Source organism: Mustela nigripes, chromosome 15 (assembly GCF_022355385.1).
Source record: "Mustela nigripes isolate SB6536 chromosome 15, MUSNIG.SB6536, whole genome shotgun sequence".
Classification (NCBI taxonomy): domain Eukaryota; kingdom Metazoa; phylum Chordata; class Mammalia; order Carnivora; family Mustelidae; genus Mustela; species Mustela nigripes.
The window spans coordinates 30,665,477-30,692,008 of NC_081571.1; the positions used below are offsets into that span (position 1 = coordinate 30,665,477).

The following is a 26,532-nucleotide window of genomic DNA, read 5'->3' on the forward strand; positions in this document are numbered from 1 at the left end:
AGGGAACTACTTAAGGGCAAGAATTGCAGAACACAAGAACCACTGGAGGCTGCCTTAGACAGTATGCCCACTGGCCCCCACGGGATTCACATGCAAACTCTGTTCATTACAGCATCAGCTCAAAATCTAGAATCTTGTTATCTAAATCAAGTCTGGGGCAGTCAAGTCCACACATGTAGTTACTTAGGCATAGCTCCTCCAGTATGGTTCTCTTGACCTGAAGACTTATGAAGTAAAGGGTCAAGTTACTGACCACCAATATCGCCCACATAAAATTATAGGATGCGCATAGGATAGTATAGGTTTGTCCAAAGTATATGATTTGTTCAAAACCAGTATAGGTTTGTTCAAAGGAGGAAATGGGAAGAACATAGGTGTCACTGGGCTATAATGATTCTGAAATTCAGCAAGGTATAGGCTTGTACTTCCTTGATTAGGACTCAAGGCATGGGAATAATTTGGCATTTGGTTACACACTGTGGGCTTTCAGTTCTCTTTATGTGATCTTCTCTTTTCCATGAAAGGTAGCCCAAGTGTGCAGTTGGTAGTTTTCCCAGCCTGGTCCCTGTCAGTGTGAGACTTCATTTCATCATGTATCTATTTCTTTCATTCCAAACTGGTGGCACTTCTGAAAGTACAATTCTCTCCAAAAGTCTTAAGGGAAGAGGAGTGCCTGGCTGGCTCAGTCAGTAGAGCCTGTGACTCTTGATCTCAGGGTGGTAAGATCAAGGCCCACTTTGGGTACAGAGATTACTTCTAAATAAATAAATAAATAAAGTCCGAGTGTTCTTTACAAATTTCATTTTGGTTTATCCCATTGGACAAAAAACACATCTTGGCTTCTGTCTACTTTGGGCTTCTGCTAGACTATTGAAGGCCAACATTCCTAAGCTTCTGAAAGTTTTATTCTTTGATTGAATGGTTCCTGGAGATATTTGTTTCCTTAGATCATTCTAATGTCTTAACAAACAAATTAATAGGCACTCTCTTATGTTCCATTTTAGATCAGGCTTTCAGGTTGGTGCCCTGATTGGAACTCTTCCTGGAGCCATTTCTTAGCAAGCCAAACTAAGCCAAATTAGCATAATTTGACATTTAGAGAGGTTGGGAACTTCCAAAACCAGCAATCCCTAGCTCCTTTTAGGTTCGTAACCCTCTTCCCACACTTTACTATAAGCAGCAAGAACGAAAGAGGCAGGATCTTCCACATTCTGCCTGGACATCTTCTCAGCTGGCTCACTCACTTCTTTAAGCACATTTCCTACTTCCTGCATTACCACAGATCACAGGGTTGCTGTCTACCACCACACTATAAAGATCCCTCACAGTGCTCCTCAGCTTGCGCTGACATTCTCCCCAGAGTCCTTCCTGCTTCTGCCCTCTGACCAGTTTTAAAGCCAAGCCCATATATACAGTTTTTGTTAGACTATGCCACACTTCCAGGTACTATCATTTATATTACTTGTTAACTTCTGTAGTACACTTCATCCCAGATTTGGGGTAGGAAGCAAGAATCACTGGAGGCTGTCTTGAAATCTGACTACTTCTGTAATTAACAATAATAAACTACGTATCTTACTTATTTGTTTTCTTAGTTGTCCATCCAGAATGAAAGTGTGTGGCAGAGGGATTTTTGATGAGTTTATTCACTACTATATCCTTAGTGCCTGGCTTATAGTATGTACTCAATATGTGTGTGTTAAATGACTGAAGTAGGGCTATGTTTCTTGGCCTTTATTGTAACTAGGGGTGGCTATGCAACTAAATTTGGCCAGCAAAATGTGAGCAGAAGTCATGAGTGTGATCTCTAGGTTGTGTACTTAAAGGTAAACTTATCCTGCAGTTTTTTTTACTCTCTCCTCACTGGCTGGATTATTTATGCTTTAGTTGCAGATAAGAGAAACATGCTAGAGAAGGCAGAGCAACACAGTAGAAGCCTGTACCCTTGATACTGGAATAGAGTAACACCATCACTACACTAGCCCTGGCCTGAATATGCTAGGATTTGTACCTAATAGCAAATTTCTAAGCTGTTTAAACCACAGTTATTTTGAGTCTCTACTATTGCAGCTGAACCTATAGTTTAATACGTTACATGAGAGGGGCTAGATAGAAATACAAGCCTGAAAAGAGCCTGAGGAAGGAAGATAAATAGCCATTTAGCACTTAGAGAATGACAAATACAGAACTCCTCATATGTAGGATTACATTGTTAGAATACTCTACCATCTATTATTATTTCTTTTCCTTGTTTTTTCCCCTAGTTTTAAGATGTACTTGGCATTCAACACTGGATCAATTTTTTTAAAGATTTTATTTAATTGAGAGAGAGAGAGAGAACAGAAAGAGAGAGAGAGAGAGCATGAGTTGGGGAGAGGGGCAGAGGAGAAGCATACTCTCCACTGAGCAAGGAGCCTGATTCAAGACTCGATCCCAGGATGCTGGGATCATGCCCTAAGCCGAAGGCAGATGCTTAACCAACTGGGCCATTCAGGTGCCCCATCAATGGATCAGTTTAAAGTGCATAACATGATGGTTTGATTTACAATCCATTTGTTTCTGATAGGTATATTAATTTGTTTCTAGTTTTATACTCTTATGAATCATGCTTATATGAAATTCTTTTTTTTTTATATTTTTATTTATTTATTTGAGAGACAGTGAGAGAGAGCATGAGAGGCGAGAAGGTCAGAGGGAGAAGCAGACTCCCCATGGAGCCGGGAGCCCGATGTGGGACTCGACCCCGGGACTCCGGGACCATGACCCGAGCCAAAGGCGGTCGCCCAACCAACCGAGCCACCCAGGTGCCCATGAAATTCTTATACAGGACTTGGTGAACACATGTTCACCAATGGTGATGGCTAGATAAGAAAATATTCAGCCTCAGAAGATTTTGCCAATTTTCCAAAAAGATACTGATTCACAAGTCCACTAGTGGGGCATGAAAATTTTGGTTTCACATCCTTACTCATGGTACTTTTTTTCTTTCATTTTAGTAATTCTGTTGAGTGTATGAAGGTATCTCAGCATTATTTTAATTTGCATTTCTCCAATGACAGATGAAGTGGAACTCCTTTCCATATATTTACTAACCACTTGGATATCTTTTCTTCTTCTTCTTCTTCTTTTTTTTTTTAATGCAAAGTGTTTGTTCAAGTATTTCACTCAGCTCACTTTATTTTTTGAGAATTTAAATAGTATTGGGCACCTGGGTGGCTCAGTTGATTGAGTGACAGCTTTTGGCTCAGGTCATGATCCTAGAGTCCCAAGATCAAGTCCTGCATCGCGATCCCTTCTTAGCGGGGTGTCTGCTTCTCCTTCTGACCCTCTCCCCTCTCATTCTCTCTCTTACTCTCTCAAATAAAATCCTGAACAAATAAAAAAAATTTAAATAGTATTGATCAGTATATTTATTGAGTATACTATGTTGGATACATGGTACTAAGCACTTTATGCTTACTTTATATATACAACAACAATGTTCAGTAGGTCTATAACTCATTTGCATTTTATAGTTGAAGAAACCGAAGCCCTGGAATGTTCAGTAGTTTACCCAAAGTCTCTCAGTTTTAAGTGGTAGAGTCAAGATCTAAACCCAGGCCGATCTGACAAAGCCTGAAGCTTGCATGACAAACCTGTGGGGGATATCATGGGAATCATTGCCTTTCTTCAGACTGCGTGTAACTTCATTACTGTAATCATTTTCATCACCCTCCCTTTGTCAGAGATTGTTTTACTGGAACCCCAGGGAGAAGAGCCATATAGTTGGCTGGCTCCTGAAGACTATTCAAGAGAGTCTTGAACTCTAACCTCTGTCATGTGCCTGTGGGGAGTCCCAAGCCCAAATCTCCCTCCTGGAAGCCTACAAGACCATGGGAATTTCTAATATGACTCCTTTTTACAAGTCAAGTCAAACAGAAGAACCCTAGGTTTTATCTACAGAAATGGAACGCTTGTTGGCTTCCTGAAGATATTAGGGATGGAACAGTGTCATGAAATGTCTAGGGAGTACTCAGTACCTTCCTGTTATGCCAACCGAGTTCCACTTCAGTGGGGACTGTACACTTATACCAGGCATTTATATATTGGTAGGTAAAACTGCATACTGCTTTATTTCTATTCTGAAAGGGATTTCAAGATAAAGCACACTGAGGATATAGCTCTGTAGTGTTTTAGCAATTGAAAGTCAAGAGCGGCTGGAACTGAAGTTAAGAACTCTTTGAGGACAAATTTAAGTATTACTAGAAAACATATATAAAGCACTTGCACTGACAGCTCAAAAAAACCCCACAATACAACCTTCCATTTATATGGCATCAAGGTACAATTTAGGAACCACTTTCACATATGTTATCTAATTTGGCCATCACAAATCCCTGAAGGTAGATTGGACAGCTGGTCTTATTATGATTAATATTTCCATTTTACAAATGCAGCAGCCAAAGCTCAGAGAGTTTCAGTATTTGTCTGAGGTCACAAAATTCTTAAATGGCTCGGCCAAGTATCAAGTTCAGGTCTTCTGTCCCTCACTGCACTTTCTTTTATATATACCTGGCCATATTTATAAAGGATGTGAATACTTACAGGAGTTGGCTTAGAGTTTAAACATCAGGACAATTAGGAGTTCCCTAGGAGTGGGGAACTCTTTTTGGAAAAAGCATAGTGGTGGGGTTTAAAAATGAGCAGGGCTATGCAAAGTTTCTGTTTGATTCAGTCATCACAACTAAAGAAACCCTTCAGGGGAATTTCTCTCCCACGCCACTGACAGGGTCTTCAGGACTTTCCCCAGTCAAGGGAAATTCCTTTCATCCCTGCAGCCGGCAGAGGTCTTGTGACAGTCACTATATAGTGTCAGAACCCAGGGATGGAAGCCGCTACCCTTGCCTCAGATCAGAGTTTACAAACAAAGCAATGCAACCACCTTTCAGAAGATAGTAAATATTATTGAAAGCACTTTCCCCCTTTTTTCCCCAAGTGACAGGACTCATTATCATCAGAAAAAGAGAGCAAACAAATGTACCTCTTTCCATTCCTAAGTAGAATTCTTCATGCTACACTACAAAGCTCACTATTTTAACACTGTTGAAGAAAAAGGAATTCTAACCCAAATTTAGTAGGTTTGCTACTTGTGAAAATTTGACAAATTGGGTAAAGCACTGTCACTGTAAGGATTATCTGACCATGTAATTATAGGGATGAATGTTGGAGCACAATGGTTTTTATTAATGTTGATTCTAATAGGTTTAGAGACTTTGACATATCTGTTTTTGGAAAAGAATACATAGCTGCTCATGGGGAAGATTATAACAAATGAAAAGCATTCCCAATTCTGAATTTTGTCAAAAGATATATATTGTTACAATCATCTTCCAAAATGTGGAAAGCTAGACATAGACTCAGAAGACCTAAATTCAAATTCTGAGTTCTCCCACTAAATTGTCCCACAATACTAGCAAGCACTTGACTTCTCTAAGTCTCCATTTCCTCCCATCTAAAATGAGGTGGCTAAATGACCTTAAACATGGAGTTAGCATAACAAGGTTCTGTCCCCCACTGTAGCTCCTGGGTCTGACAGAGTGAGCAGTCTATGCTTATCATTCAATTAACATCTATTACACGAACTTAAGGTGACTTATAATTGTACCATTCCATGATTTTATGGCATAAGTTTAAAGAATTTCTAAAGAATATGAAATTGTCATAACACAAGTCAGCCACCACCCCACATATGCTTAAAATGAGGAGATGCTTAGTAGCAGGTGGGGTTTACATAGTTCCTTTGATGAAGAGAGAAATCAAAGCTTTAAAATAACTGCTCTCCTCAATGTCTTGGATTAATTTAACCTTACACTGCAGACTCATACTTAAGGAAGCATGACATTTTTCGAATTTTCAGAAACTAATATTTTCATTGAGACACTTTATATCAAGAAACAGCTGAGATGCTACGTCTCTATATATTTATTCACAATAATGTAAGAGTAATAGAAGGCAACTAATCTTAAAATCAGATATATGTTTTCATTTTTTTAAAGATTTATTTATTTATTTGATAAAATAAATTTGAGAAAAATCGCAGGGAGGCAGAGAGGCAGGCAGAGAAAGACGGGGAAGCAGGCTCCCTGCTGAGCAAAGAGCCTGATGTGGGGCTCAGTCCCAGGACCCTGAGACCATGACCTGAACTGAAGGCAGAGGCTTAACCCACTGAGCCACCAGGCGCCCTGTTTTCACTTATTTCCTTGGAAGATAAAGGACGTACTTGGATATGTTAGCATTAGCCGAAACTGGTGGCGTTTCTTTTTCATTTCATCTTATCTTTAATCTTATCCTAGTGTGTTGGGCTCATTGTAGTCCCAAATTGCTATTTCCTATCAATATCTCATTTTACAACATTTTCCTGTGTACAGCCTTTTGAATCCTCCTTTTCTTTCCACTCAGGTTTCCTTTCCTCCAACCAAAATGTCTTTTGCTTAGATTAAACTTCTTTACCTAAAGGAAGGAATAAATAAATGATTATTTCCTGGAGGCAGTTACATTTTAAAAGAAAACCATTTCCTAAAGGAATCTCTAATCAGCCAAACTTCAGGCAATTTAGCAGTCTCACTGGATTTCAGAGATTCCCCCATAGCCCTTGAGACATACAGGTAATGCTGACATCCAGTAAGGCTAAGGATGCTGCTGGACATCCCAGGATGCTTTGGACAGGCTACAACCAAGAATGATCCAACCCCCGCCTCCCGCCAAAAAGGGAAACATACAGGTAATTGTCTAGTACAATGGTTTGTCAAACTTTAAGCCACGGAACTCTTGTGCAAACAAAATCAGGCAGCAATCTGGTACATGGAAAAGATAAGGGCTCAAGTACTCTGGCTGAGGCAGTGGTAGATTCAGAACCTTCTCCACTCACCATGCTTCACTCCCCCAGCCATTGCTGCAGAGGCACGTGACTCTGAGCAGCCCGAGTAAAAGGTCAGTCCATATGTTCACACAAACACACACACACACATAAAAGCATACGTGATACACAAGTAGATGACCCACTCTCAAGTATCCTAAAGGAGCCTACAGACGTCCGTTGTAGTAATAAACCATAGTCACATTTTTTTTTAACACTCTGAGAGGGTAGCAAAATGAAATGAACAGATCAAGCAGTTTAGATTTGGCCTATTATCCTCTATTTCTATCTCATGTTTGAAACTTTGGTGTGCTCCATGGTTGGGTTGCAAAATAAGTAACAGTCAACTAAGTGTATTCCAGAGGTCAGCATTACTATTACTAGCTCCTTTAGAAGAACTGGATTTCCCTTATTCAAACTCTCTATTGAATCCAATCACCAAGACAATTGTTTTTTTCCTCTGAAACAAAAGTTCCAGTGGTATTTTCCCCAGATGACATTCTGATGCATTCTGGCCTCCAGAGAAACTAGCTAGATCCACTTTTTGGTGGGCTGGCCAACTGCCTTTCTTACCCTTTCTTACCCTGCAGGCACCTGCAACCCAACAGTTTCCAAATCAAAGTCTTTCACTTTTGCCAAAAACCTGTCTCTCCTCCTGGCTAAGATCAACACTTCTGCCTTCCAACCACACAAAGCTAAGACCTTATAGTTACCATCAATCAGTACCATTAAATTACTGGGACTCTAAGCTAAGCAAATTATGGAAATTAGGATTTTTCAACCTCAGTGCTATTGACATCTTGGGCAGGATGATTCTCTCCTCTGGGAGGCTGTCCTGTCCATCACAGGGTATTTAGCAGCATTCCTGGCCTCTACCCTCTAGACACCATGAGACACATCCTGACCTTGGGCTTCACAATAAAAGGTGTTTCCAGGCACTGCCAAAAGTCTGCTGGAAGCAAAATCAACTCCAACTCCATTTGAGAAGCACTGGTGTGGACTATCTCTTTATTCTTTGCAGTATCCCATAAGCTAAGTATTGTAGCTTCATTCCACATGGTGTAGATCAGGAAAATGAACCTTTGGGAAAATCATTAACTTGTCCTTGGTCATGGGGCAGGTATGTGGCAGAACTGAGTTTAAGGATACTGTAAAAGCTGTCTCCCATCTGTCTTTGTTACCTCTGGAGCTCGGTTCCTTTTTGCATGTAGTTGTTTTTAGTTAAGTATTTTTTTTAAAGATTATTATTATTATTATTATTCTTTTATTTAAAGATTTTATTTATTTATTTGACAGAGAGAGATCACAAGTAGGCAGAGAGGCAGGCAGAGAGAGAGAGAAGGAAGCAGGCTCTCTGCTGAGCATAGAGCCTGATGCGGGACTTGATTCTAGGACCCTGAGATCATGAGGCAGAGGCTTAACCCACTGAGCCACCCAGGAGCCCCAAGATTATTATTATTATTTTTTTAAAGTAATCTCTACACCCAATGTGAGGCTCGAACTCACAACCCCAAGATCAAGAGTTGCCTGTTCCTCTGACTGAGCCAGCCAGGCACCTGTGTATCTAGTTTTTTATCTAACCATGTTAACCTTTCATTCGGAATGCCTTGATTTTGCTCCCTGCTTCCTGTTTCACTTGCTATCCCCTTCATTCAGATTTGTATTTCCTTCCTAGATTATAACAACCAGGCTCTTAATTTCTCCCTGGGATTTCAGTCCCTTCATTTTTCAGTCTCCTTTTCACATTGCTGGCAGAAGATTCTCAAACATCTTATTACATAACTGCCTCATTGAAAAACCTTCTGTGCCTTCCACATTGCCCACAGGGTCCCTCTCAAAGTTCAAAGGGTGGTCCCAAGACCAGCAGCATTGGTTATCTCCAGGCAACTTGTTAGATATGCAAATCCTTGGGCAAGCTAAGGGATAGGCAGAAAAGATTCTCCAGGCAGCCTTGCTAAGTAATCGATCAGACATTCAAGAAATATTGATTACATACCTGGTCTGTGCAAGACATTCAACTAGGGTATGGGCACTTTCTCAAATATGGATTTGCAAGACTCTGTATCTGTAGGTCTGGAGGTAAGACTTAGCATCCATATTTGTAAAAATCTCTCCCATGATTCCAGTGTGTATTGGGTTGATCCTGAGTGTCCTAATGCCTGCTATACAAAAATGAGAGACATCTCTCGCCTCCCTTGACCTGTATTGCTGGAGATACGTAAACAAATGCTAATGCCGCCATGGTAACAGGAGAAATAACAGGGGCTTGCTTCTCTTGTGGGTTTCCTTTGACTTTTGACTTCACTTTACAGCTTCCTTTAACTTCAAAGTATTTTGCACAATAACCAAACAGCAGTCATTACTGATAAAAGGCAAAATTTTGTTTGATTTTATTAATTCACCTGATCTCTGGAGTCCAAAGTTTAATATATTGTTCACGGTCTCGGATATCCAGCAGTAACCACAAATTAGGGTTACCTGTCAAACAGTCCCTAAATCTTTCAGGATTCTCATTCCCTTGTGGCCACTTGCTCACGAGGTGTCGGTGGCTGATGACGGTTCTCTTTACTGTGCTCTGAGGTGGTCCTGGGACCTTAAACCCAGCCAGGGGCACTCCCCACCCGGCGAGGGTGGCGCCTCGGGAGCTGTGCCCTGCGGTAAGGTCGGAGGGCGCCAGATAGAGCTTCAGTGGGGAAGTCCCTAGGGGCGGGCGCAGCTGCAGCTGGCAGCGGGAAATCGAAACTCTAGCTGTTAAAACCGCTGCCTTGCCCTTCGGAATCGCATCTCGAGACTCCCTAAGCGTCCCTCCCGCAGTGGGCGCCCGGGACCCGCGGACCCAGAGCTATGTTCACCCGCACTCGGGTGGTGGGCTCTGGGCTCGGCGCCTCTCCCGCCCCCCGCCTGACCCGGGACCTCCCTGGGCGGCCCCCGGAGCCAGGCCGGCTGCAAGGTCCCAGACCCAGTTTGGAGGTGGCGCCCCAGAGCCCTGCGCGGGAAAGCCGGGGGCTCCAGAGCCAGCGGGTGTAAGTACTTAACAACCGGTTTTGGGGGCGGGAGCCCAGACCTCAAACCTACAAGCACTTTCTGAATCACTGGAGTTTGAAACCACAGGGGCCCAGTGGCAGGGTTTTTGGGTGAAGGTAACCTTATTTGCCTACACAAAAAGCACTCAGAAATTGCCTTATAAATTGAGTGTGCCAGTCTGCGGGTCTTTACTAACTATCTGAGCTCTGATTCCTTTCAAGAACTCTGCTTTTCTGATTTTTGTGGCTGGCTACAGTATTGAAATGACGTGTGTAGAAATCGCCTGCACTTCCTACTAACTTTCCAGGTATCTCCAGAACTCAGACTCTTTAGTATAAGAATTTTTACCCCTCCTGGTTTCAAAAATCAGGACTCTAAATGATGCCAGGGTAGGAGCAGAGAGGGAATGTGTTAGGGGATAGAAGTCCAAATGCTGCCTCTGGGAGCACTTTTGCATCTCTACAAAGTTCCCAGATAAACCACTTGGTAGGAGTGAGACCTGGTGAGGTCCAGAGTGACTGTAAGGTTTGGAGTCCTGTCCTGGGTTAGGTGCTGTATGCAAGAACCCTTACTTACAGTGTGGAGCGGGTTGTGGGGCTTGATCCCAGGACCCTGAGACCATGACCTGAGGCGAAGGCAGAGACTTAACCCACTGAGCCACCCAGACGCCCCAAATCTTTTTCTTTTAAAGGGAGTTTAATTGATTCATTTTTAAAAGATTTTATTTATTTATTTGTCAAAGAGAGAGAGCATGAGCACAAGCAGGCAGAGTGGCAGAGGCAGAGAGCGAAGGAGACTTGATGTGGGACTCCATCCCAGAATCCTGGGATCATGACCTGAGCTGAAGGCAGGGGCTTAACCACCTGAGCCACCCAGGTCTCTCGATTTATTCATTTTTTTTAATTTTTGGAGAGGAATTACAGCATTTTTCTGATGGGAAGTGAAAAAGGAAGTAAAAAGTGCTTAGCCTTCATTTACTCACTTTCAATATGAGTTTATTTACATGCTAAAGGATTGAGATTTAACCTTCTATTGTATGCATCCCTCCATTTATTCATTAGGAAGCACTAGTGTAGGTGTGGGAGCACCAGCTTCAGCTTCGGCTTTAAGGACCAAGGCACTTGGGTCCACATCCTTTTATTTATTTATTTATTTATTTATTTATTTATGTTTTTAAAATAAACATATAATGTATTATTAGCCCCAGGGGTACAGGTCTGTGAATCGCCAGGTTTACACACTTCACAGCACTCACCATAGCACATACCCTCCCCAATGTCCATAACCCCACCCCCCCCAACCCCCCTCCTCCCACCACCCTCAGTTTGTTTTGTGAGATTAAGAGTCTCTTATGGTTTGTCTCCCTCCCGATGCCATCTTGTTTCATTTATTTTTTTCCTACCCCCCAAACCCCCCATGTTGCATCTCCACTTCCTCCTATCAGGGAGATCATATGATAGTTGTCTTTCTCTGATTGACTTATTTTGCTAGGCATAATATTGGGTCCACATTCTGATTCTGCCATTATTTTTCTCTGAACATCAACAGGGTGCTTAACTACTTTATGTCTCGGTTTCCTCATTATTTAAAATGAGATAATACCAACCTCTGAGGGTTTCTTTGTATTTTTGTGTGTGTATGAATAAAGAGTAAGGTTATGCCTGGTGGAAAGGAAATGTCTTTGGATGCTGATAGCCTTGAATTCATTTAACAAATGTTTATTGATCAACTACCATGCTGTCATCCTGAAGTGGAGTGTTTGTACCTTGAAAAAATACACTGATTTAAAACACCTACTTACATATAAATATAAATAGAGATTTTTAAGGCAATCTTTTAAAATTCTAAATGATTTATGAGAATCTCTAATAGACTCTAAGGCAAAGGCTGTGTTCTTGACTATATTTGGATTTAAGTAATTATAAGTGCTAATTCATATCGGCTCTCCCAGTTATTTTTAGTGGGTGATTTTCTCTTGGCCCTCAATATCATAAGCCATCTACACAGATTTAAAGAGAAAGAAGCTCATATATACTTCAAATCCAAAGTAACACTTTCCCTTTCAATATTTTGCTTTTTTTGGTAAGTATCTCACAACTGACTTCTATGATATCCAGATAAATAAAAGATTAAAGCGTGGGTTTTTCTGGAAGGGGGATTTCACCTGACTTTACTCAATTCTGGGCAATAGGCTCTTCTTTGTGAGAGCAACACAGGGTTCACTTCATTCAGAGGCCAGTCTATAATCATGCCTAGAAGTGGCCCTTTCGCTTGATGCTGTTTACAGGCAATAAAAAGATACTCTGAAAATGAGCCTATAATGTGGAATTCTGCTATACAGTTAAATTTACATCAGATGAATTGAATTCATATATAAATGAACATATTTGTAGCCTACTTTATACTAAGAACTGAAGAGACTTAAAGATGAGCAACAATAATAGCAAACACATGTAATGCTCAGTATGTGGAAGTGTGTTATATATATTCTCTTTCAGACCTCCCAACAAACCTGTAAGAGGATCTCCAGCCCTGGATATTTAATTAAAAATTGAGGAACAAGTAACTACTCAACAGAAGATAAGCCCTAATGTAGCTTAGAGTCTAAATCGATGGGGCAGACAGTGATTAGGTAATTACGGGAGTGACTCTTCATCTGCCCTACAAGGAGAAGCCAGGGTTGGAGCTAGCCCTGGGAGCAGAAGGCTTGCCAAGAAGTGATGCTCGAGCTGCAGTCTACAGGATAGTTAGGAGCTGGGTGGGGTTTTTGCTAACGGTCATACATTATTTCAACACCAACTGACTTCAGTGCAGTTCTGACACTACTCAGAGTTAGCACAGACCCCGTGGGTTAGGGCCCAGTCTCACAAGACTGCCCCTGTTTCAGACACCAGCCACAAATGGGGGTCCCCAGACTACCCGCGCTTCTGCCCGGCTGACTGCAGATGTGGGTGTTTCCATGACCTCTCCTCCCCTAGTTTGATAATTCACGAGAATGAATCACAGAAATCATGGAAACCGCTCTACTTATGATTGCAGCTTTATTATAAAGAGTACAGCTTAGGAACAGCCAAGTGGAAGAGATGCACAGGGCAAGATATTGGGGTGGGATGTTGCACAGAACCGCCATACCCTATCTGGGTGGGCCATCCTCTCAGCACTTTGAGGTGCTCACCAATACTCAGTCCTTATTGAAGAATATTTATTCTAGCCCAATTACACAGCCCAATATTTATTCTAGCCCAATTAAACCACTGGCCACTGAGTTCTTCACTGAACTAGGTCTCTAGCTCCTTTCCCCCCTCCCCAGAGATGTTAGAAGGGTAGACCTGAAAGTTCTAACCCTTTAATCATAGGGTTGATTTTTCTGGCAAATAGCTTGGCTCCTGAAATATTCTGGGGTTATCTCATTAACATATAATCAACACTCTTATCACTTGGAATCCCAAGGGTTTTTGGATTTCTGTGCCAGGAACCAGGGACAAAGACTAAGTTTTTATATTTTATTATACCATAGAAGTTTATATAGCATATGTGGTGCCCAGGGAAACTTGCTATCCCAGATTTCCTTCAAAAGAACTTACTGTGGGAAGCCCAGTCCACTGACAGCCCCAGCGGTAAGCCATTTGTCCGTTACACCCTTTGTTCTGAGAGCACACTGATTCTGCATTCTTCCAGCCAGTGTCTGAACATTCTAGGGTACTAGAGTCAGCCCATTCCTGGCCCAGGTGAAACTTCTCTATTGGGCAACTTTCACCAGAAAGCTCCACATTGAACTATCTTAGGATTTTCTCAGACCTGTACAGTGGTCTGAGGCTTTTCCCACTCAACCCCTCTCCCCTCTCTGCTTTCACAGGTATCAAATCTGCTCTTGTTATTAAGGCTTTCACAGCCTACCCCCGCTCATTCCTCTTTGGTCCTTCACAAGCATTCTTCCCAAAAAACCTCTTACATATCTAATGCTGTCTTGATGTCTTCATTTCGGAGGACCTAAACAACACAGCCTCTTAGATACACCAGAAATCTTTGGAATGTTTACCCCTGATTGTAAAAGTAAAGTTATATCTGCTTGCTATAAAAACTGAAACATTACAAAAATAATATAGACAGTAAAAGTCCCCTGTGATTATAATCCTTAGAAATGACCACTTCAAATAGTTTGATATGAAGACATCTTTATATTTAAAGTGTTAAGTTGTGATCTTTGATTCTTTATGCCAAGTAGAAAGTCTTAGGGCCATTATGCCAATAGAAGGTGACAGGTAGGAGAAGATATGTTCATATTATAAAGAGATTATTATTATAAACATTATATATAATATTTTATATGTTATAAAACATTTGAGAATTATATAGATATATAATATATATTATACATATTTTTATATATAAGATTATTTCATATATATATATAAAGAAATTTATTATAAGGCTATCAGGTATTGGGTCCCATTATTATGAAGGCTGAGAAGTCCCATCATCTCTCATCTGTAAGCTGGAGACTTAGGAAAGCCAGTGTGTATCTCCAAATCCTAAAAGCAGGAGAGTCTATGGTATACATTCCCTTCTAAGTGTGAAGGCCCAAGGACCAGGAGTACCAAGGGCAGAAGATTGATGTCTCAGCTCAGCCAATCAGGTTTTAACCTGGTTTTAACCTTCCTCTGCTTTCCTTGTTCTGTTGAGGCCCTCAGTGGATTGCATGATGCCCAACCACAACAGGAAGGGCCACTTGCTTTACTCAGACCATGGATTCCAATGCTTCCCTTTTTCTGAAACATTCCCACAGATGCACCTAGAAATCACCTTTAGCTAGATACCAGGGTATCCTGTTGGAGGAAGCTGACGCAGAAAATCAACCGCCATATCTGGACTCTTTAGAAATATTAGTCACGAAAGGCAGGAAAAAGTCAAGGAGATGATCCTGGATCCACTAAAGAGACGTGTCAAACAACAGGCATTGTGATCTGTGATTGGATGCGGTGGGAGGGTAGGGAGAAATATTCTGAACATTGGAACAACTTAGAAATTTGAATATAGAGTAAATATTATATTAATTGGGTGTGATAGTTTTGTTTTTTTTTTTTTAACCTGTAAGTAGGGGAATATTTTTGTTCTTAGGACATACATGCTGAGGTATTCAGCGTTATGTTACTGACTCTGCAGCTTACTTTCATATGATTCAGAAAAAAATAAAGACAAGGAAAGTGAAAGAAATGTGACCAACCATGAGCAATTGGTAAATATAGGTAAATAGTATATGAGTTTTCATTTTATTAATATTTGAATTTTACTTGTAGGCTTAAAATTTAAGATAAAAAATTGGGGAAAAAGTAATTTCAGATTATATTCTAAAGTTCATTATGCCCCTCTCTTTTTTTTATTTTTTCTTTTGGAATCTGGAGAAATTAAAAGGAAGTTTGTCATGGAGCTGTGTGCTTAAGATATGTACAGTTTGTCCTAAGTATATTCTAGCTCAATAAATAATTTAGGGAAAAAAACCTGGGCTCAGAACCATGCTATCTTTTACAGAAGACTATTTGCTAATCTTTAATGAGCTATTTATCAACAACACTTTGTTTCATGCAGTGGTTCTTATTACTCCTAAGACACAGATCAAAGAAAAGGATCAGGAACTAGGATACAGATGTTAGAGACAAATGTGAGAAACAGGGTTGTAAAAAGACAATTAGAAAAACTAAATCACGTACATTGTGGAAGACGGAACAAAGAAGAAATTCAGTCACAGCATGAAAAAGGAGTTGTACTGGGGCGCCTGGGTGGCTCAGTGGGTTAGGCCGCTGCCTTCGGCTCAGGTCATGATCCCAGGGTCCTGGGATCGAATCCCACATCGGGCTCTCTGCTCAGCAGGAAGCCTGCTTCCTCCTCTCTCTCTCTCTCTCTGCCTGCCTCTCTGCCTACTTGTGATCTCTGTCTGTCAAATAAATAAAAAAAATAAAAAAAAATTAAAAAAAGGAGTTGTACTGTGATTTAGGGTTAGGTTATATTACATATGGTGAAAGAGGGATCATATATATGTTATACATAACTCTTATATTACAATTACATATAATAGATATGTTAAGCATAGATGGCTTTGTTTCTCACCTATGAAATAGGTGTGAGGGTAGTTAGTTTAGGGTTTATAAAAATAGCAGGCAACCATAATAGAACATTTATCACCTAGCATTCTTCTGAGGACTTTATATCTGTACTCTAAGACATACATAGCTGTCATCCCCATTTCACAGGTGAAAAAATAGAAAAACTTAGTAAGTTGCTCAAAATTGTAGTTAGAAAGTAATAGAATTAAGGTTTAAAACCAGGCAACTTGGTGGGGTGCCTGGGTGGCTCAGGCCTCTGCCTTTGGCTCCAGTCATGATCTTGGCATCCTGAGATTGAACCTTGCATCAGGCTCTCTGCTCAGCAGGGAGCCTGCTTCCCACTCTCTCTCTCTGCTTGCCTCTCTGCCTACTTGTGATCTCATTCTCTGTCAAATAAGTAAATAAAATCTTAAAAAAAAAAAAAAATAAAACCAGGCAGCTTGGTAACAGATTACCACTAATACAGTGGTTTTATAGTCACAGGGCACCAGATAGCTTTTGTCCTTCTGTTCTGCCATTTCTGATGCATGTCTTCTGCATTCAATGCCTCATTGACCAAGATAGCTGCTTCAACACCAGCTACCACTTTAGTCTTCCAGGAAGTGGAATGCAACAGAAAAGCCATTTCCTGTTTGTCTCCATTTGAGGGAGATTTCCTAGAAATCCTTCTCAATAGCTTCCACTTACATTTCAATTTCCCAAACTTAATAACAGGGTCATACCTAGCTTTAAAAAAGGTTGTGGATGATAGTCTTTTGATTGGGTGCATTGTCAATCTGAACAGGTCAATCTGAACAGTATAAAGGTGCCAGCCATTAGGAGGAGAAGGTGAAAATGAATGGCTGGATAGAACCAGCATCTTTCCTAGTTTGAGAATTGAGGAGAGTCAAAAATAAGAGCAGACATTAATCATTCATCAAACTGTTTCTGGGATTTCAGAAATGCAAATGGGATATGTAAGGAAGAAAAATTTAAATATAGTCCACATTACTGTTCAGAGTATTGATTTAAGAGGACTATTAGAGTTATCTTCTGGATAATATTGTGTGCAAGCTTTATTTTTATGCTTTGTATATCCTGCAAGATTATTTGTAATAGTGAACAACTGAAACAACTGAAATAGTTAGGTGAGAGGTTGAATTATGCTGCATCCATGTTGTGAAGTATTACGTAGCCGTTTAAAATTAAGCTTGTTACATGAATAGTTGGGAAAACCATTTATAACTGAAGACATAAAATTGGACTTAAGATATGATTGCAGCTGTGTAGTAATAGGTACAGAATATAGACTGGACTGAAATTCACTCAAATAAAAGTAATTGGGGGTGGCTTAGTTGGTTAAGTATTTGCCTTCAGCTCAGGTCATGATCCCAGGGTCCTGGGATCAAGTCTGCCTCAGGATCCCTGCTCTGCAGGGAGCCTGCTTCTCTCTCTCCCTCTGCCTGCTGCTCCCCCTGCTTGGCTTTTTCTCTGTCAAATAAATAAATAAAATCTTAAAACACCCCCCCCCCCAAAAACAGCAATTGTGATTTCTGAGGGATAGGATTATAAGTGACTTTTCAATATTTAAAAATATATTTTTGTACATTTTCATCTATAAGCATGTTTCTTTCAGGATCAAATAAAAAGTGAATTTTTTCAAATGTGCTATGCAGAAATTTAGATATAAATCCCTCATGTCTTGCATTTCTGGTTTTGTCTTTTTTTTTTTTTTTAAGATTTTATTTATTTATCAGAGCGGGGGGCGGGTGGAGAGAGAGCACAGGCAGACAGAATAGCAGGGAGAGGCAGAGGGAGAAGCAGGCTCCCTGCCAAGCAAGGAGCCCGACGCGGGACTCGATCCCAGGACGCTGGGATCATGACCTGAGCCGAAGGCAGCTGCTCAACCAACTGAGCCACCCAGGCGTCCCTGGTTTTGTCTTTTAAGTTATAAATCATCTTGAGGAGCAATGCTTAAGACATGGGGACATAACCAGATCTTAGTCTGTTAATAATAATAATAATAATAGAAAATGTACAACCATTTGGTAAATATGCAAACGAAAATTTCCTTATCACAAAGCCATTCTTAAAAGAGCATTTATCCTGAATATTCTCTTGTTGGAAAAGACAGCCCTGCTAGGGCCTCTTCCACTTTTATATGTCTTCGGGGGTGTGCCAAGGCACCACACCAGACCATTTTTTCATGTGGACTATTCCTCAAGGTTGCTATGTAGCTGGGAATGTTGAGAGATGAGGTAAGCTTTCCCCAGAACGGAATCCAGTCTTGCTTACCGTCTGTTGTAAAAACGGTGGATTGCTCTGCTGTGTTCCTCACCTGCCATGCAAACACGCTGCATGTGCAGCATCTGTCATGTTGCCCCCAGGAGCCAGAGAGAATAGACATAAATATGCTGATGCTCAGGCTCTGTGCTGTGGCATGAGTAATAAAATCTTACTAGTCTCTGGCCCAGGAATCTCATGTCTTTTGCCCAGCATCTGTGAATAGTAATACTAATAGTAATATAGTGATATATACTAATAGTAATACTAGTGAGTAATAGCTCACTAGTAGGCTAAGGTTAGCTTGTTAGGTTAAGGTTAGTTTGAAAGTAGGCTCAAAAGAAATCCCAGATGTGATATCTCTATGTTCTGAAAATAGGTATTCCTTGTGGTTATTTTTACCAAAGTAGCAACTTTATGCATTTTTGCTAGTATACCTAACAATTGGTTAGGTATACTAACCCATCTCTACTCCCATCATTGATTTTTGGCCTTTTAAAGATGGTCTCCATAATACTATGCTTCATATATATTCTTTGTATCCTTAGAGTGAATCCTTCCTGCTATCTTCACAGCTTTTATCATTTATGTGTATAGATAGTGTTTTACGTGATGAAGTGTGACATCTTTAAGGTCTACCCTGTATGGTTGTGCAGGTTGATAACCATACAAACTTGCCTAGCTAAGGGAATAATTTGGAGCTGAAATATATACCAAATTGTGTGGCCTAGTGTATGGTTACCTCCACTTGAAAGAAGGGACACATTTTTCTAATTTGCATAAGTTTACCACATCTCATTAAGTCATAAGCCTACATATGAGTGCTGGGATGGATAGATGTGTGCATGTATATACCTCTTTTGACTTTCCATGAAGTTATCCTATGAACAAAGGTGCTGATGACCTGTAATCTCTTGTTTATCTTTTCCACTGGGTGTCTGTTCAGCCCTCTGGGGATCTACTGAACTGTCCAACAGAAGCTGTGAATTAAAAACTGACCTGCTTCACATCAGCCTCTTGGATGTGTACACAATGTTTTGGGCTCTGCAGGTTGTGAGACCAAAGAATTCATGAGCCCTTCTACACTGGAGTTGTGGAGTGCTGGATCAGGGTTGGTGGAATAGGTTTAGTGGTTAAGGATGATTTGCTCAGCCTGATCTTGCCTGTTTTTGTTTTTCTAGGAAATGTGGTCTATTTAATAAAGAACTTTTGGCAACCTGAATGGCTCAAAAGTTTTGACTCATTTTGGCTAAAAACAGTAAACTTCAGATGCTCATATTAAGGTCATAAGACAAAAACCAGTGTGGAAAGACATAGCTAGAAAATAATTCTCTATCCAGTGCTTTTGATTAATCAAAAAAATCCTTGTTTTTTCAAGTTCACGCAAGGTTAAGATTTTCTTGAACTATGAAAATCTGAAACTAATTTTTTTTTTGTAGGATGGTAGACTACATGTCTATTATTCTGCCTGGAAAGATGTGTTTGTTACTCAATCTCCTACCTCTTTCTGAATTTTTGCTCTTGACTATGTTTCTTTTTCAGTCAAACCAGTGTTGTTCCTAATTAGAAATTTAAATTACATCTGCTGTAGTTTGTACACACCAGGGGATATATTTATGTAATACTTGTAGCCAGCCAAGATATTTTTCATAACTTCAGCATAACATTTTTTCATAGAGTGCTTATTGATGAGACATTATAAAAATTGTGCAAGAATGGACATGAGAGAAATAGTTGTGTAGCTCAGGAGAGACCTCACAGGAAAAACATTCCTTAAATGTATTTTTCATATATATATATATATATATATATATATATATATATATATATATATATTATGGTGCAGGAACACATTTTCCTCTTGTCTTGTGCTATTCTTTATATGTTCTCTCTCAGTATTTCTCCTGGATGTGTGCTGTTGGAAAATGAAAATAATCTTACAAATTGTGATATTTCATTAAATTTCAATGAGGTAATTAAGGAAACTAATTTTCAAAGATATACATTTATTTCAGTGACTTGAATGTTGCTTTATCAGAAAATGCTGAGAATACTAAATATAGATAGGTTGGGCTTGTCTAGATCAGCATCTTTGAGAGTCAGATTGTTGAAAGGGAAGACATGCAGGTTAAAACAGCAGAGGCCCTTGCTGTGGGTGGAAACTAATTGGCTGAAAACATGAATAAATTATACTTGTTATTCATGTCAAGAAAAAGCAAGGAGAGAAGGGACGAATATTTGGATCTACCAGCGCGTTACATTCTGACACATGATTAAAGAAAAAAAAAAGATCCTCAGATGTAGGCTCCTCCTTCTATAGCAAGTAAGAGGAATAGAATCTCCATTACTTGCCATGCTTTCTTCTAACTATTGTTTCAGATTTGGCATGTTCAGCCAAGAAAGTGTTGCTGAGATGGTTGCTAAGGAATTCTCTAATATGAAACACTTATTAATGGGACCTCTGTCACTGAGCCTGGGGTTATGTTAAAATGCTTTCAATTAAAAGGCTCTGAATTTAGGGTTGGGTAATTCTGTCCCTCTTTTCATGGTCTTGCCCTGCGTCTGGGAACTTATAGACTATGTGTATTGCAATAGTTTGACTGCAGTTCTCATCCTAAAACGAAAGATTCTAGTATGTTGTTATCAGACTTAAACTTATCCAGATTAGATATTGTAGAGTAATATCTTTTACAAACGGATTGATTTTTCTTTCCAAATCTTTCACAAAATTTGCATACCCGAAGCCTATGGAATTTGGAAAATTCTCTTTGAAGCAGCTGTTAGTAAAGTGCCTCTGAAGAAACACTTCTTTTGCCATTTTGGATCCTGTCTTTTAAACTTCAGCTTGCTATCCTTCTCTGAAAATTTCTACCCCTTTGGGGCCTCTGTGACTCTCCCTGACCCTGGATCTCTACTTAACATCATCCTACTTTGACACTTCTTTGGGCATTCTTGTGCTGTGCTCCTGTGGCTTCATAAATTGTTCCAAATTAAGGTCTAAGCTCTGTTAAAGTGGTTGCTGTCTGGTTTTTTTTTTTTTTTTTGTATTTCCCCTCATTCTTCGAAAGCCCCTTAACACAAGTCCATAAATAGGTGCTCAGTTAAATAGATTACTTTGGAAGTCTATCAAGAGGGTGGAGTTAAATGACAATTATTACTGTATGCTTTCTGTGTTGAGCTGAAGAGTTAGCTACAGATGCCCAACACGTCTAAGACAAAAGTCCGGGGTTTGAGTCTAAGCATCATCACTTAATTGACCCCATGACCTTTGGTAGATGATTTAATGTCTGTCTTTAACAGGGATTTAATCCCTAAGTTCCCTTAAATCCAAATGTTCAAGGATAACTTGACCTAGATAAATGGTTCTCATATTGTGGTCCCTAGATCAAGAACATGGACATCACCTGGGAACTGTTAATGCAAGTTCTCAAACCCCACCCCAGACCTCCTGAATCAGGAACTCTGCCCTTCAGCAAGAACCCCCAGGTGATTCTGAGGGATGCTAAAGTTTGAGAACGACTGATCTTTGTAGAGTCAAATCCCTGGAATGGCGAATGTTAGTGGACACTGAGGACTGTGTAGTCATGTCATGGCTGACATTTAAATCCAGTATCTTGTGCTTCATCTTTAAGGCTCTGTACAACGGTTCACCCCTGCATCATATTCAAGTGTGAAGCTATTACCCACAGAATTGCAGCTCCCAAGATCCTATGAAGTGCTGGCAATTGAGAAGTGAAAAATCTTTCTTAGGGTGAACAAAGAATTTGCAGTGGACAAGGGATTCATTTCCAGTAGCAGCCTCCTAATTTTGTATTCATAACGTCGTATGCATGTGAGGCTACAAATGCAATGTCTGCTGATATACATTAAATAATTGGACATCTTGCAGCCCCATTTGCATGCAAAGGTGGTTTTACACGTCCCCATTTACAAGTCTAAAATTAAAGCCCAGTTTGAAGCAGGCTAAAGTCTTGCAGCTAGGAAAATAATGAGATAAGGAAGAAAGGACTTCTGTTAATCAGCACTTCGGCCTCTGCTGTTCAATCTTTGCTAATTTGTCCTTTGAAATGGTACATTCTGTGTTGAAGAGAGAGAATTCGAAGTGTCCGTTTTAAAAAACAAACAAACAAAACCCTACATTTATAAGCTGATTGTGTTTATCTGTAGCATTTCCCCTAAAACTGGATTCACACGTATGCTGCAGTCTGTTGCCACGCTGGATTTCTGCTCTGTGAAGTATTTGTGTTCTTGTGGGACCCCAGGCATCATCTCAAAGAAGAGCTCCCCCCCCCCCCCAATCTCCACAGAGGTACAGACTGAGTCTGTGGCATCATTTCCTTTTAGTTCAGCCCACATTCATCAAGCAGCTACTTCGTGCCAGGCATTGTGCCCGAGGCTGGGTGTGTACAGATCAGTCAAGTTTCTGTCCTCAAGTTTAACAGCTTCCTGGTATCTCAGTGTTGCGTATTTTTCCTTAAGTGAAGTCTTCCCCGATCCCCACCCCATGAATTAAAATGCTTCAGGGATCCTTCTCTGATTATGTTCTACCTGTGACCTCAGGAGAAGCAGGGACCTAGTGGACCCATGCCTGGAAGAGTCAAAGCTCCAAAGCACAAGATTGTGGCCAGAGAGCCAATCAGAAGGGTCATGAAGAGAAGGTGGCTGCATTACAAACGGCCTGTGTTTCCAGTTGGTCAAAGGATGTGGGAATGTTATCTGTACCCCCAGTGTGGGTCAGAGTGGCAGAGAATGCCCATCTCAACCCCTTTCAAAGCGACTTGCCCACAAGTGCCACCTGGAAGAACAATGGATCCCTACATGGACAGTTTACCAAGAGCCAGCTGTGAAGCAGGCACTTGCCGGACTTCACGGGCTGCTTTGTATTTCCGTATTTGGACGTATGCGTTCGTTTTACTTTGACAACTAGTTCCTAAGCTTCCAGAGAACAGAGCTGGGCCTTAAGAAGATTATCTTCCACGGTACCTATTTGGTGGTGAGGATCATAAATATATGAGCAGGAAGAATGTCTAGAGGTTTATATGCATTAGTATTTTCTTTTTTTTAAAGATTTTATTTATTTATTTGACAGACAGAGATCACAGGTAGGCAGAGAGGCAGGCAGAGAGAGAAGGGAAGCAGGCTCCCCACTGAGCAGAGAGCCCCGATGCGGGGCTCGATCCCAGGACCCTGGGATCATGACCTGAGCCAAAGGCAGAAGCTTTATCCCACTGAGCCACCCAGGCACCCCTGTTCTAAACATTTTATGCTGTTACTTTCTTTTTTTATGTGTTTTTTATTTTATTTTATTTTTTTTAAATTTTTTATTTTTTATAAACATATATTTTTATCCCCAGGGGTACAGGTCTGTGAATCACCAGGTTTACACACTTCACAGCACTCACCAAAGCACATACCCTCCCCAATGTCCATAATCCCACCCCCCTTCTCCCAAACCCCCTCCCCCCAGCAACCCTCAGTTTGTTTTGTGAGATTAAGAGTCACTTATGGTTTGTCTCCCTCCCAATTCCATCTTGTTTCATTGATTCTTCTTCTACCCACTTAAGTCCCCATGTTGCATTAGTATTTTCTCATGGTAATCAATGTTTTTTCTCTTCGTTCCAGCCCAGGTGCATATACCATGATAGTACCAAATGAAAACCGAAGAAATCAGATAAAAAGGAGTACGTATATTTATTCAGTCAACATTCAGAATGCTTCCCGTCTTCTGAATAGAGTAGGATTGGTTTACTTAGGTTTGTAGTATTTTTATTTTCTCATTTGTATAGACACAGACTCACTAGATCTTATCAAGTTTTTTCTTTTTTAACTTAACTGCTTTAATTACACCTTTTAAAATTATTCTATTATTAGTGTTTCTAAATTTGTTTCTCTGTGTTAATAGCAGAACTTATAGTGCAATCATAAACCTTAGATTTCCATGGGGCTTAAACTTTCCCACATCTTTTGCCAATAAATCTACCTAGTTCCCAGGAAATTGGGCTGACTACAGATACTCTTACAGGACTATGAACACTGTGGAGCAGAGGAATTATATATAAAATGCACCATGACCTAATTTGTCCCTGTCTTTATCTGTCTTGTCCCATCCCTTCTTAATGGAATTTTTCTTTAACCACTGTGTACCCTCAGCTGTTTTTATTGGTGTACCTTAGTTTCCTTGTCTAGATTACAATCTCTTTGAGGGAAGGGGTTACACTGTACTCATTTTTGTGCTCCTTGTACCTACTGGGTGTGTCACATATTTGACTGAAGTTTTATGGTAAAATAAATGCTGTCATTAAAAGTTACAGCATTATGTCTTAGAGGTAAATGGAGAGCTAAAGTTCCGCTAGTTCACAAAGATGTTAGGAGGCTTGTTCAAGTCAAGCTGTGGGGCTAGCCTTGATGTTCTGTGCTCTCTTTCATTAGATCTTGGTAAGAAATTTAATATTGTGGCTGGGAATGGGTCTACAGGCAAAACAAGAAAGCAGGTTTCTAAATTAGAGACTTGGGTCTCCGCCAGACAGGTAGCACCCTAGGTCGTACACCTGCATCAGCGCCAAATACAATAATCACAACTATGCAGAGTAATTGTGGGTACTGCCAGCAGGTGACCAATGGATTCCTTAAAGATTTTGGCATTTTACAAGCTTTTGATTTCAATACTTTCCAGGAATTTAAGACTTAGTGTGGTCTGGAATTTGGGGATGTTTCCGAAGTTTTTTGGTATTTTTTTTCCTCTAATGTTTAAAAATTACCATATATGGACATTTGAGACAATCAGGTCTAAGGGGTAGAGTCAGACTTGCACTGAAGAACGGAATTAGTTTCTCTGGTGCCCCCTGCTGTCACACAGCGGGTATATTGGGGAAATAGCACCGCTCCATCAAGCGAGGCAGCTTTCTGGCTGGTGGTATCCAGCCCAAGGAACCCATAAACCCTCACTCCTCCTAGTTGCAGTAAGCATGGGGGACATTTAAAATAAAGGTAGTATGGGCATCAGATTCTCTGGAGATATGTTTACTAGGTGTGAAGAGTTCTTATCGACATAAGGAGGTTCTCATTTTGCACACATTCTCTAGAGGAAATTAAATTTAATTTGATATAGGGTTTTAAAATTGCCAGAATGAGAGGAAAAACTAAACTCCTTTATTTTAGTAGGAGTTCAGGTTTTTTTTTCTTTTTCAAATTTGAACCTTCAGTTTATTTTCATGGAGAGAAAGTGCCGGCAGGGTGGTGTGAGGGGGTGTGGGGGCAGGGTGACTCCAAGGGGTGGCTTCCTTTTCTGGATATTTTGTCCTCTTGTGCTTACATGTAGTTAATTGCCCTCTGCTGTTTGTTCCTTGGGCTTTCAAGAGACCTGTTTCCTTTTCACATTCTAATAATTGATGATTTGATATTTCTCACCTGGCTTAGTTGCTGAGCAAGAGCTGGAGAGTCTTGAGAAGTGGAAGGAGCAACACAGAGCGAAGCCCGTTAACCTGGCACCACGGCGGTTGGGTAAGCCAGCAAACCAGGTGCCTGAGTTGGGTAGGAGCGGGCCACCCAGGGATCCTGTTAGCGCCTTGCCTACACCTGTCTTTGGATGCACGTTACAGGTTTTGGGGTTAATATGCTTCTTGGAATGGAAATGCATTTAAAACTGAAATTCTTAGGTATACTGGTATGTTATTGTTTCTGATTTTCTGCAAGAAGCAAACGTATGATGCCATAGTTACGTGGGAATAAAGTGATGGCTTAATTGCTGAATAATTTAGAGCCTCTTAGATGATCAGCTCTGAAGAAAGCTTACCTGGGGCGCTGCATATGCCTTGTCATAGCACTAGTCAGGATGGGAGTAAAAGCTAGCACACGCATATTAATCCTGGCAGTATTGAATGCTAATGGGAAAAAAAATGAATGGCGATTCAATTCTAAAAGGAAGATGAGAATGAACTGGGGACCCGGTGGTGGGTATAAAGAGACTAGCTGTTTTTTCATTGTACAGGTAGAGAGACCTTTGGGACTCTGGAGTGTATGCCAGTGTGATGAATTGTGTGGGCTGCCTTTGCCTGGTGGTTGAATCATTCGACAGAGATGCCACCTAAAGGGAATCACTCATGTGCTTTCTTCTCTTTTCTCTTCTGGCAGCATCTGAGAACTGAAAGGTGCTGGATACACCGCTCCCAGAGATTTAGTGAATACAAATGCCTCAAAGTCAGGGGCTACTTGTTGCAAGAGTTTTAGAAAAGTAGTTTTTGCAGGATGTAG

General features: G+C 40.5%; 1 protein-coding gene across 3 annotated transcripts in view; it reads left to right on the forward strand.

Annotated features, from left to right (window-relative positions):
• The first annotated feature begins 9,609 nt into the window (after window positions 1–9,609).
• The window catches only part of EPSTI1 (epithelial stromal interaction 1), an 83,145-nt gene continuing 66,222 nt past the window's right edge, over window positions 9,610–26,532 (forward strand). For 2 of the 3 annotated variants that reach the window (XM_059377766.1, XM_059377768.1), the window contains exons 1-3: window positions 9,610–9,918; window positions 23,905–23,963; window positions 25,699–25,782. In XM_059377766.1, the coding sequence (XP_059233749.1) occupies window positions 9,740–9,918; window positions 23,905–23,963; window positions 25,699–25,782 (322 nt within the window). In that variant the 5' untranslated portion in view covers window positions 9,610–9,739. The remainder of the gene's footprint in view (window positions 9,919–23,904; window positions 23,964–25,698; window positions 25,783–26,532) is intronic. The other variant, XM_059377767.1, reaches the window with a different exon arrangement.